Source organism: Eubalaena glacialis, chromosome 16 (assembly GCF_028564815.1).
Source record: "Eubalaena glacialis isolate mEubGla1 chromosome 16, mEubGla1.1.hap2.+ XY, whole genome shotgun sequence".
NCBI classification, from domain to species: domain Eukaryota; kingdom Metazoa; phylum Chordata; class Mammalia; order Artiodactyla; family Balaenidae; genus Eubalaena; species Eubalaena glacialis.
The window spans coordinates 74,530,316-74,543,316 of NC_083731.1; the positions used below are offsets into that span (position 1 = coordinate 74,530,316).

Here is a 13,001-nt window from a genome sequence, read left to right on the forward strand (position 1 = left end):
TAAAGAGTGTCCACTCTGGGAGCTTCCCTGGTGGCACAGAGGTTAAGAATCTGCCTGCCAATGCAGGGGACACAGGTTCGAGCCCTGGTCCAGGAAGATCCCACATGCCGTGAAGCAACTAAGCCCGTGCGCCACAACTACTGAGCCTGTCCTCTAGAACCCGGGAGCCACAACTACTGAAGCCCGCGCGCCTAGAGCCCGTGCTCCGCAACAAGAGAAGCCACCGCAGTGAGAAGCCCGCGCACCACAACGAAGAGTAGCCCCCCGCTCACCGCAACTAGAGAAAACCCGCGCGCAGCAACAAAGACCCAATGCAGCCAAAAATAAATTTAAAAAAAAAGAGTGTCCACTCTGAAGACAGGAATAAATGATCCCTGTTCCTATGACACCAATGCTAATACTCCTTCAAAGATGAGCGTCCCTTCCCAGACACCAAGGTCATGCTGACTCGCTGTGTATGTGCTAATCTGTCTCTTTTGAAACCTTGAAGGAATGTACCCCTGTCATGTTTGATGTTTGTTCTTTGTTCTGACAAGATATAAAACTGTACTGAAAACCATGCTTCTCCAGAGGGCTTTCTTCTTCCGTGGTGGAGTCTACACTCCTGGTCTATAGTTCTCAGTTTTGCTTGAATAAAACTCTCTTCTATTCTTTATTATAGATTGTTTATAATTGGCATCGACAGAGGATTTTGATAAAGCCCTTAAAGTAAGTATGCTCAACAAGAGAAATTAAAGCACAACATCCATTTTAAAATGTTTTTAAATTATGGGAAACAATTATGCAAGAATGAAACAAGAACATATAAATATAAGAACAAATAATTATAAATATTAGGAAATATGTAATCATTTAAGTTAAAAACCTAATAGATGATACCCAGAGAGAATTGGAAAACAGTATTCAAGAATTCACCTAGATTGAAACAAAGAATAAAAAATATGAAAGGGGACTTCCCTGGTGGTTCAGTGGGCAAGACTCCACGCTCCCAAGGCAGGGGGTCCAGGGGTCGGGGAACTAGATCCTGCATGCATGCCACAACTAAGAGTCTGCATGCCACAATTAAGAACCGGCGCAGCCTAAATAAATAAATATTTTTTAAAAAATATGAAAGTACAACTAGGTGTTATTGGGGACAGATTGAGAAGCTCTAGAATCTATCTAATTGGAGAGCCAAAATGGAATAAGAAAAGCGATATTTGGAGAAATAATAGGTAAAAAATTTCCAGAACTAAAGAAAGTCATGAGTTCTCAGAAGAAGGTGAACCAAGGAGGATAAAAGATAAATCCAGACTTAGAGATATCATAGCAAAACATAAGAATGAAAGAAGAAAAAGTAAGTTATGAAAGTACTAGGGAGAGAGTTAGCACATCTATAAAGGAAAAACAATTAGATGATAGCAGATTTCGCATCAGCAATAACAGAGACCAGGAGAAAAAGGAAGAAGGCTGAGAAAATTCTCCCCTCCCTTCCTTCCTCCCTCCCTCCCTCCCTTCCTTCCTTCCTTCTTCCATCCCTCCCTCCTTCCTCCCTCCCTCCCTCCTTTATTTGCTAGACAGGTTGATTCTAATGTTCCCATGGAAAAACAAACAAGTAAGACTAGACAGGAAAATTATGAAAAAGGAAAGCCCCCCCAAACGATAAAACATATTATAAACATGTTTATAATACAATAATTAGACTAGAAAGAATAGGAATTGGATACAAATACACCTAAAAATGTTGTATATCATAAAAGTGGCACTTCAAATTGGTATCAAAAATAAAGATTTTCAATAAATGGTGTTGGAATAAGTAAGGAGTTATTTGGGGAAAAAATTAAGTTGGAGCCACACTTTGCAGTACAAGTAAAATTCAAGATGAACAAAATATTTAAATAGAAAATTAAATCATAAAAGTACTAAAAAAATTCTGGTGTCATTTTTTTATTAAATAATTGATAAATCTAAGTAGACAAAAGTAAGAAATTTCCTCATGGCACAAGTCACTATAAATACAATCAAAAAGCAAACAAAAAACTGGGGAAAATATTCTTGAAATATATTACAGCTAAAAGACTAATTTCCCTAAAGTACAAAAAGTTCCCCAAATCAACACAATGTTAATAGCCTAAATTTTTTAAATGACTAAGGCTATAAATAAAACTGATTCCCAAAGGAGGAAATAAAGATCGATCTTAAGCATATGGAAAGGCAACCTTACTCATAAAAGAAATGCTAATTAAAACAAACCTGAAATGTCATTTTAAAATCTATCAACTGTGCAATGATCTAAGTTTGGTAACACACTGAGCAAGGAAATGTACAAGGAAACAGGCACTTCCATACCCTGTCAGTGGAAGTGTTCATAGGTGTAACCTCTGTGAAGGGCAATTTGACACTATCCAATTACAAACGTACATACTCTTTGACACAACACTTTGCTGTTCTGGGAATTTAAACTCTCTATATACTACTGTTTGTATATTATGATAGGTACTCAAGATACACTGTTAAGTGATAAAAGGAAGTTGTGAGATAGTATCTACATTATGAAACTGTTTCCATAAAAAAGAAAAGGAATACACACATACCAAGATATACAGATTTGCTTACATTTTAATGGAATTTCTCAGGAGAAGTATGCACAAGAAGCAGATTGGATTGGTTGACTCTGGGGAGGGGAATTGTGTGGCAGAGGTAATGAGATAGCAGAAAGACTATGAAAAGAATGTACCTTTTGAATTTGGAACCATGTGAATATATTACCTATTTTAAAAGTAAATTATAATAAAAATTTTAAACTTCAAAGGACTCCAAATTTTAGAACTAATAAGAGAGTTCAGTGAGGTTACAGGATACAACATCAATAGTGTTCCATACACTAGCGGTAGCCAAAATGTAGTAGGAGAAAAATGACCCCATTAATAATGGCAACAGCAACAAAAAAGTTAAGTGGTATCTATATCATGAAGAAAACTACAAAAATACTGAAGAATATTTTAAAAGGCATAAATAGATGGAGAGCTATTCTATATTCATGGATGTTAAGACTTATAATCACAAAGATGTGAATTCCCATAAATTAATCAACAAATGTAATCTCATTCTCATCAAAATCCCAACAAAGTTTTTCATGACACTTTACAAGAGAATGCAAGGATGTATACGTTGAGTAAAAAGCAACAGCAAAGATAATTTTGAAGAAAATGATATGGAGACTAGAGGAAGCTGTGAGGACTAGCCATACCAGATATCAAAAGGTACAATAAAGCCATAGTAACTGACAGAATATCACTGATGCAGAAAGGGAAAGCAAAGCCATTGGAAAAGAATGGAGAACCCAGAGACAAACCCATGTATATAGGAAAACTTGGTCTCCTTAGCTGGGTCTTTGAGGCTATATTCTATGCCTCAACAACAGCATTTTAACTTTTTACCATTTTTACTATATCCCGTGCTTCATTTAGGCATCTAGGTATGACCTACTTACGTATCATCATCATCAGATCTTGGTTCTGGTTGTTCTTCATCTACTTCGATGTCAGAGGCCACTTCTACCTTCCCCTCATCTTCTTTAGGAAGCCATTGTTTTAATGGTCCCACTGTTAAATGACAGAAAGAGAGTTTAAAGCATCCCAGCCTATACATCTTGAGAGGGACATATACCAAAAATCCTATATTGAACATCAACCACAATGGTAAAACCTTTGAATAATTTCCATTAAAACAGAGAATAGACAGGTGACAACTGACACCAACTATTCCGCATTGTACTGAAGGTAGTAGGCAACACAAGAGAAAGAAGTAAGAGGAATAAGGATCAGAGATGAAGAGACAAAATAATCCCACTTTGGGAGTAGATGCTTTGATTGTATAGAAAATTTAAGAAAATCTTGTAAAAACTTAAGACTTTCCAACATTATTGGACTACCCTTATTCTTTGCTGTTTTTATACACAGTATTCAGTTTATGGTTATGGTTAATCACTGATGTCTGCAAAGAAAACCCAAAGCACACACCCACAACTTTATCTTTTTTGCTGAGGGGAGGAAGGAGGTGAGGGGGTGAATTAATTGTTGTTATTTAAAATGTACTTTTTGGGAATTCCCTGGCGGTCCAGTGGTTAGGACTCCGTGCCTTCACTGCCAAGGGTGTGGGTTCAATAACATCCTTGGTTGGGGAACTAAGACCCTGCAAGCCCCACGGCACAGCCAAAAAAAAAAAAAATCTTGACTCTTGTGATTTCAAATAAAGCCCACACACTATTAAATACTTTGCAAACATTAAAAAAAGAATGAGGTAAGCCAGACTTCTAAAAATTAAAATTTTTTTTAAAAATGTACTTTTTTTCTCTTGGGAAAAAAATCAGAATGAAGATAGTACAATACTTAATTTCTTTATAGAAAGTAGCATCCCCTCAACAACTCTAAGATTCCAATGATTATGAGATGCACATATTTTATACACCAATAGCAAAGAAAATGTTCCCAATAAAATGGCACAATGTTTTCTTAGCCCTTAGAATTTATATTTTATAAATATAAATTACTATAAGAACTCTTTTAGTCCTCCCTAAGCATACATTTTTAATCTTATATCACTCTTGTATATTCATAAAAGTGAAAATATAAGTGAAAAAAATTGGATAAGGTATAACTAAAATTCCTCACATTCACAGTATTACTCCTCTGAATTGTTATTTTTTTAACATATCAATCAAATTTTTTTGGATCCCAATTCAAAGAGGCCATAATAAAACAATTCATGAGACAATCAAGGAATTCTGAATTACTTTTTGAGTAAATGATGTCTGAGATTTTTTGTTTGTTTGTGGTAAAAGAAAAAATAACATAAATTTACCCTCTTAACAATTTCCAAGTGTACAGTACAGTATTGTTAACTATATGCACATTGTTGTACAGCAGCTCTCTAGAACTTTTTCATCCTGCATGACTGAAACTCTACTCCCATTGAAAAACAACTCCCTATATCCCCCTCCCCCCAGCCCCTGGAAATCACCATTATACTTTCTAAGAATTTGACTCCTGTAATTACCTCACCTAAGTGGAATCTTGCAGTATTTATCTTTCAAGACTGGCTTATTTCACTTAGCATAATGTCCTCAAGGTTAATCCATGTTGTAGCTTGTGACAGGATTTCTTTCTTTTTTTAACACTGAATAATAATCTATTGTATGTATATACCACATTTTCTTTATCCATTCATCCACTGATGAACATTTAGGTTGCTTCCACATCTTAGCTATTGTGAATAATGGTACATTGAACATGGGTGTGCAAAAACATCTCTTTGAGATCTTGTTTTCAATTTTTTTGTATATATACCCAGAAGAGGGATTGCTGGATCAGGTAGTTCTATTTTAAATTTTTTAAGGAACTGCCATACCATTTTCCATAATGGCTGCACTATTTTACAATTCTACCAGTGGTGCATAAGGGTTCCAATTATTCCACATACTTGTTATTTTCTGGGCTTTTTTGTTTTTTGTTTTTTCTTTATGGTGGCCATCGAATGAATGTGAGATGATAGCTCTTTGTGGTTTTGATTTAAATTTACTGATGATTAATGATGTTGAGCATCTTTTCATATGCTTGTCAATGATGTCTGGTTTTTTCCCTACAAAATTTCAACCTTGGTGCAATCAAGAACATTGTTGAGACAGATTTTCTTAAAAGAATCCACAAAAGAACTAAAAGAATTCACAGAAAATTAAAAATGCTGGTTTCTTAAGTTGGCTTTAAAATTATGTAGAGCTAGCCTACTTTCAACTACCACTTTAGGAATTTTGCTAAGTATGTCTACAATAGTTAGCTTTCCAGAATAATAAACCACCACATAACTTAGTGGCTTAAAACAGTAACCATTTATATAGGTCACAATTCTGCAGTTGGGCGATTTGGGCTGGGCTCAGCTGGTCGGCTCTTCCAGTCTCAGCTGGGCCCCTCATGGCATCTGCAGTCACTTGCCTGGCCACCTGGAGGTTGGCTGGTCTAGCATGGCTCCACTTGGAATGGCTTGTCTCTCTGTTCCACACGGTCCCTCATTTTCCAGCAGGGCAACTGGAGCTAGTTGAGAGATGGACAGGATTCCAAAAGAAAGAGCAGAAGCTCCTTAAATACTCAGATTTGCCACACCATCACTTCCGCTGCATTCTACTGGCCTAAGCAAAGCACAAGGCCAGTCAAGACTCAAGGGAAGAGGGGAAGAAAAACATTTAATGATGGAGGAGCTGCAAAGTCATACTGCAAAGGGCATGGATACAGGGAAGAGTGAAGGACAGTGCTCATGTTTGTAATCTACCATAACATACCTTTCCCACACAAACTGTACAACCATCTGGTTCCTAGGTGTCTAAAGAGTATTTCACTTTAGTCTCCAGGAAAAAAAAAATCCCTACCCTCTATTAGCAAGTGGGATTAAAAATAGGAACTTTCCTCCAAAGGTGGAATTAAGAGCAAAGTGTGGCTTTTTTTTTTTTTTTTAAATTGGTAAACTGTTACATGACTACTCATGTACACACAAGTAGAAATCTCACCACACTTACATTTACCTATTTAAATCAACATATTTCATCCCAAATCATAGCCCATATTACTTCCTAAAGTGCATTAAATAAATGAAATAGATTGATATATCTCATCTATGAGGTAGTCTGGCTAATTAAAAGCAAGCCAGAGTATTCCTCCTGGTGTGGGAATCTGACAGTTTTTATTTTCCTGTCTTAAGAAGACAATTTTGGGAGGCTCTTATTTTTGTTTAACAGGATAGAAGAAAGAATGAAAGGCTAACTACAGAAATGTAAATCAGCTGTTATCAGGATGTGCAACTATGATGTTACCAAGGCAACTATGTGGCCTGAAAACTTACACTAGAAAAATAGGAGGGAGGGGCAAGATGGCGGAAGAGTAAGACGCAGAGATCACCTTCCTCCCCACAGATACATGAGAAATACATCTACACGTGGAACTGCTCCTACAGAACACCCACTGAACGCTGGCAGAAGACGTCAGACCTCCCAAAAGGCAAGAAAATCCCCACGTACTTGGGTAGGGCAAAAGAAAAAAGAAATAACAGAGACAAAAGAATAGGGACGAGACCTGCACCAGTGGGAGGGAGCTGTGAAGGAGGAAAGGTTTCCACACACTAGGAAGCCCCTTCGTGGGCAGAGACTGCGGGTAGCAGAGGGGGGAAGCTTCGGAGCCACGGAGGAGAGCGCAGCCACAGTGGTGCGGAGGGCAAAGCGGAGATTCCCGCACAGAGGAGCGGTGCCGACCAGCACTCACCAGCCCGAGAGGCTTGTCTGCTCAGCCGCCGGGGCGGGCGGGGCCTGGGAGCTGGGGCTCGGGCTTCGGTGCTAGCCGGGAGGGAGTCCGGGAAAAAGACTGCAGCTGCCAAAGAGGCAAGAGAATTTTTCTTGCCTCTTTGTTTCGCGGCGCGCAAGGAGAGGGGATTCAGAGCGCCGCCTAAACGAGCTCCAGAGACGGGCGCGAGCCGCGGCTATCAGCGCGGATCCCACAGCAACAGGGACGCAGAGGGAAAAACGGAGAGATTCCCGCACAGAGGCTCGGCGCCAAGCAGCACTCACCAGCCCGAGAGGCTTGTCTGCTCACCCGCCGGGGTGGGCGGGGGCTGGGAGCTGAGGCGCGGGCTTCGGTCGGATCCCAGGGAGAGGACTGGGGTTGGCTGCGGGAACACAGCCTGAAGGGTCTAGCGCACCACGACTGGCCGGGAGGGTGCACGAGAGGAAGTCTGCAGCTGCCGAAGAGGCAGGAGACTTTTTCTTGCCTCTTTGTTTCACGGCGCGCAGGGAGAGGGGATTCGGAGCGCCACTTAAACGAACTCCGGAGACGGGCGCGAGCCGCGGCTATCAGCGCGGACCCCAGAGACGGGCATGAGACGCTAAGGCTGCTGCTGCCGCCACCAAACAGCCTGTGGGCGAGCACGGGTCATTCTCCACACCGCCCCTCCCGGGAGCCTGTGCAGCCCGCCACGGCCAGGCTCCCGTAATCCGGGGACAACTTCCCCGGGAGAGCGCACGGCGCGCCTCAGGCTGCTGCAACGTCACGCCGGCTTCTGCCGCCGCAGGCTCGCCCCGCCTCCTCCGTACCGCTCCCTCCCCCCGGCCTGACTGAGCCGGAGCCCCCGAATCAGCTGCTCCTTTAACCCCGTTCTGTCTGGGCGGGGAACAGACGCCCTCAGGGGACCTACATGCAGAGGCGGGTCCAAATCCAAAGCTGAACCCCGGGAGCTGTACGAACAAAGAAGAGAAAGGGAAATCTCTCCCAGCAGCCTCAGAAGCAGCGGATTAAAGCTCCACAAACAACTTGATGTGCCTGCATCTGTTGAATACCTGAATAGACAACGAATCATCCCAAATTTAGGAGATGGACTTTGGGAGCAGGATATATTAACTTTTCCGCTTCTCCTTTTTTTTGTCAGTGTAGATGTGTATGCTTCTGGGTGAGATTTTGTCTGTATAGCTTTGCTCTCACCGTTAGTCCTAGGGTTAGGTCCGTCCGTTTTTTTTTTTTTTTTTTTGGCTTAAAAATTTTTTTTTTTCTTTTTTCTTTTCCCTAATAAATGTTTTCTTAATAATTTTTTCCTTATTTTCTATTTTTAAAAAAATTTTTAATAAGTTTTTTCATATTTTTTATTTTAAAAAATTAAAAAATTTTTTTTCTTAATAAATTTTTTCTAAATAATTTTTTTCTTATTTTTAGTATAAAAAATTAATAAATCTATTTTTAAAAATTAAAAAAAAATTTTTTTTCTTAATAAATTTACTCTTAATAATTTTTTTCTTATTTTTTATTATAATTGCTTTATTTTATTTTATTTTATCCTCTTTTTTTCTTTCTTTCCATTTTTTTCTCCCTTTTATTCTGAGCCGTGTGGATGAAAGGCTCTTGGTGCTCCAGCCAGGCATCAGGGCTGTGCCTCTGAGGTGGGAGAGCCAACTTCAGGACACTGGTCCACAAGAGACCTCCCAGCTCCACGTAATACCAAACGGCGAAAATCTCTCACAGATCTCCATCTCAACATCAAGACCCAGCTTCACTCAACGACCAGCAAGCTACAGTGCTGGACACCCTATGCCAAACAACTAGCAAGAGAGGAACACAGCCCCATCCATTAACAGAGAGGCTGCCTAAAATCATAATAAGGCCACAGACACCCCAAAACACACCACCAGACGTGGACGAACCCACCAGAAAGACAACATCCAGCCTCATCCACCAGAACACAGGCACTAGTTCCCTCCACCAGGAAACCTACACAACCCACGGAACCAACCTTAGCCACTGGGGACAGATACCAAAAACAACGGGAATTACGAACCTGCAGCCTGTGAAAAGGAGACCCCAAACACAGTAAGATAAGCAAAATGAGAAGACAGAAAAACACACAGCAGATGAAGGAGCAGGGTCAAAACACACCAGACCTAACAAATGAAGAGGAAATAGGTAGTCTACCTGAAAAAGAATTCAGAATAATGATAGTAAGGATGATCCAAAGTCTTGGAAATAGAATAGACAAAATGCAAGAAACATTTAACAAGGACGTAGAAGAACTAAAGAGGAACCAAGAAACGATGACAAGCACAATAAATGAAATTAAAAATACTCTAGATGGGATCAATAGCAGAATAACTGAGGCAGAAGAACGGATAAGTGACCTGGAAGATAAAATGGCGGAAATAACTACTGCAGACCAGAATAAAGAAAAAAGAATGAAAAGAACTGAGGACAGTCTCAGAGACCTCTGGGACAACATTAAACGCACCAACATTCGAATTATAGGGGTCCCAGAAGAAGAAGAGAAAAAGAAAGGGACTGAGAAAATATTTGAAGAGATTATAGTTGAAAACTTCCCTAATATGGGAAAGGAAATAGTTAATCAAGTCCTGGAAGCACAGAGAGTCCCATACAGGATAAATCCAAGGAGAAACACACCAAGACACATATTAATCAAACTATCAAAAATTAAATATAAAGAAAACATATTAAAAGCAGCAAGGGAAAAACAACAGATAACACACAAGGGCATCCCCATAAGGTTAACAGCTGATCTTTCAGCAGAAACGCTGCAAGCCAGAAGGGAGTGGCAGGATATACTTAAAGTGATGAAGGAGAAAAACCTACAACCAAGATTACTCTACCCAGCAAGGATCTCATTCAGATTTGATGGAGAAATTAAAACCTTTACAGACAAGCAAAAGCTGAGAGAGTTCAGCACCACCAAACCAGCTTTACAACAAATGCTAAAGGAACTTCTCTAGGCAAGAAACACAAGAGAAGGAAAACACCTACAATAACAAACCCAAAACATTTAAGAAAATGGGAATAGGAACATACATATCGATAATTACCTTAAATGTAAATGGATTAAATGCTCCCACCAAAAGACACAGACTGGCTGAATGGATACAAAAACAAGACCCATATATATGCTGTCTACAAGAGACCCACTTCAGACCTAGAGACACATACAGGCTGAAAGTGAGGGGATGGAAAAAGATATTCCATGCAAATGGAAATCAAAAGAAAGCTGGAGTAGCAATTCTCATATCAGACAAAATAGACTTTAAAATAAAGACAATTACAAGAGACAAAGACGGACACTATATAATGATCAAGGGATCGATCCAAGAGGAAGGTATAACAATTGTAAATATTTATGCACCCAACATAGGAGCACCTCAATACATAAGGCAAATACTAACAGCCATAAAAGGGGAAATCGACAGTAACACAATCATAGTAGGGGACTTTAACACCCCACTTTCACCAATGGACAGATCATCCAAAATGAAAATAAATAAGGAAACACAAGCTTTAAATGATACATTAAACAAGATGGACTTAATTGATATTTATAGGACATTCCACCCAAAAACAACAGAATACACATTTTTCTCAAGTGCTCATGGAACATTCTCCAGGATAGATCATATCTTGGGTCACAAATCAAGCCTTGGTAAATTTAAAAAAATTGAAATCGTATCAAGTATCTTTTCCGACCACAACGCTATGAGACTAGATATCAATTACAGGAAAAGATCTGTAAAAAATACAAACACATGGAGGCTACACAATACACTACTTAATAACGAAGTGATCACTGAAGAAATCAAAGGGGAAATCAAAAAATACCTAGAAACAAATGACAATGGAGACACGACGATCCAAAACCTATGGGATGCAGCAAAAGCAGTTCTAAGAGGGAAGTTTATAGCAATACAAGCCTACATCAAGAAACAGGAAACATCTCGAATAAACAACCTAACCTTGCACCTAAAGCAATTAGAGAAAGAAGAACAAAAAAACCCCAAAGCTAGCAGAAGGAAAGAAATCATAAAGATCAGATCAGAAATAAATGAAAAAGAAATGAAGGAAACAATAGCAAAAATCAATGAAACTAAAAGCTGGTTCTTTGAGAAGATAAACAAAATTGATAAACCATTAGCCAGACTCATCAAGAGAAAAAAGGAGAAGACTCAAATTAATAGAATTAGAAATGAAAAAGGAGAAGTAACCACTGACACTGCAGAAATACAAACGATCATAAGAGATTACTACAAGGAACTCTATGCTAATAAAATGGACAACCTGGAAGAAATGGACAGATTCTTAGAAATGCACAACCTGCCGAGACTGAACCAGGAAGAAATAGAAAATATGAACAGACCAATCACAAGCACTGAAATTGAAACTGTGATTAAAAATCTTCCAACACACAAAAGCCCAGGACCAGATGGCTTCACAGGCGAATTCTATCAAACATTTAGAGAAGAGCTAACACCTATCCTTCTCAAACTCTTTCAAAATATTGCAGAGGGAGGAACACTCCCCAACTCATTCTACGAGGCCACCATCACCCTGATACCAAAACCAGGCAAAGATGTCACAAAGAAAGAAAACTACAGGCCAATATCACTGATGAACATAGATGCAAAAATCCTCAACAAAATACTAGCAAACAGAATCCAACAGCACATTAAAAGGATCATACACCATGATCAAGTGGGGTTTATTCCAGGAATGCAAGGATTCTTCAATATACGCAAATCAATCAACGTGATACATCATATTAACAAATTGAAGGAGAAAAACCATATGATCATCTCAATAGATGCAGAGAAAGCTTTCGACAAAATTCAACACCCATTTATGATAAAAGTCCTGCAGAAAGTAGGCATAGAGGGAACTTTCCTCAACATAATAAAGGCCGTATATGACAAACCCACAGCCAACATTGTCCTCAATGGTGAAAAACTGAAACCATTTCCACTAAGATCAGGAACAAGACAAGGTTGCCCACTCTCACCACTATTATTCAACATAGTTTTGGAAGTGTTAGCCACAGCAATCAGAGACGAAAAAGAAATAAAAGGAATCCAAATCGGAAAAGAAGAAGTAAAGCTGTCACTGTTTGCAGATGACATGATACTATACATAGAGAATCCAAAAGATGCTACCAGAAAACTACTAGAGCTAATCAATGAATTTGGTAAAGTAGCAGGATACAAAATTAATGCACAGAAATCTCTTGCATTCCTGTATACTAATGATGAAAAATCTGAAAGTGAAATTAAGAAAACACTCCCGTTTACCATTGCAACAAAAAGAATAAAATACCTAGGAATAAACCTACCTAAGGAGACAAAAGACCTATATGCAGAAAATTATAGGACACTGATGAAAGAAATTAAAGATGATACAAATAGATGGAGAGATATACCATGTTCTTGGATTGGAAGAATAAACATTGTGAAAATGACTCTGCTACCCAAAGCAATCTACAGATTCAATGCAATCCCTATCAAACTACCACTGGCATTTTTCACAGAACTAGAACAAAAAATTTCACAATTTGTATGGAAACACAAAAGACCCCGAATAGCCAAAGCAATCTTGAGAACGAAAAATGGAGCTGGAGGAATCAGGCTCCCTGACTTCAGACTATATTACAAAGCTACAGTAATCAAGACAGTTTGG

General features: G+C 39.1%; 1 protein-coding gene across 1 annotated transcript in view; it reads right to left on the reverse strand.

Moving 5' to 3' along the window:
• NEK5 (NIMA related kinase 5) overlaps window positions 1-13,001 on the reverse strand; it is a 70,487-nt gene that overhangs the window by 2,961 nt on the left and 54,525 nt on the right. The window contains exons 22-23 of the mRNA XM_061170633.1: window positions 5,970-6,068; window positions 3,473-3,584 (exon numbers count right to left, since the gene is read on the reverse strand). Of these exons, the coding sequence (XP_061026616.1) occupies window positions 3,473-3,584; window positions 5,970-6,068 (211 nt within the window). The remainder of the gene's footprint in view (window positions 1-3,472; window positions 3,585-5,969; window positions 6,069-13,001) is intronic.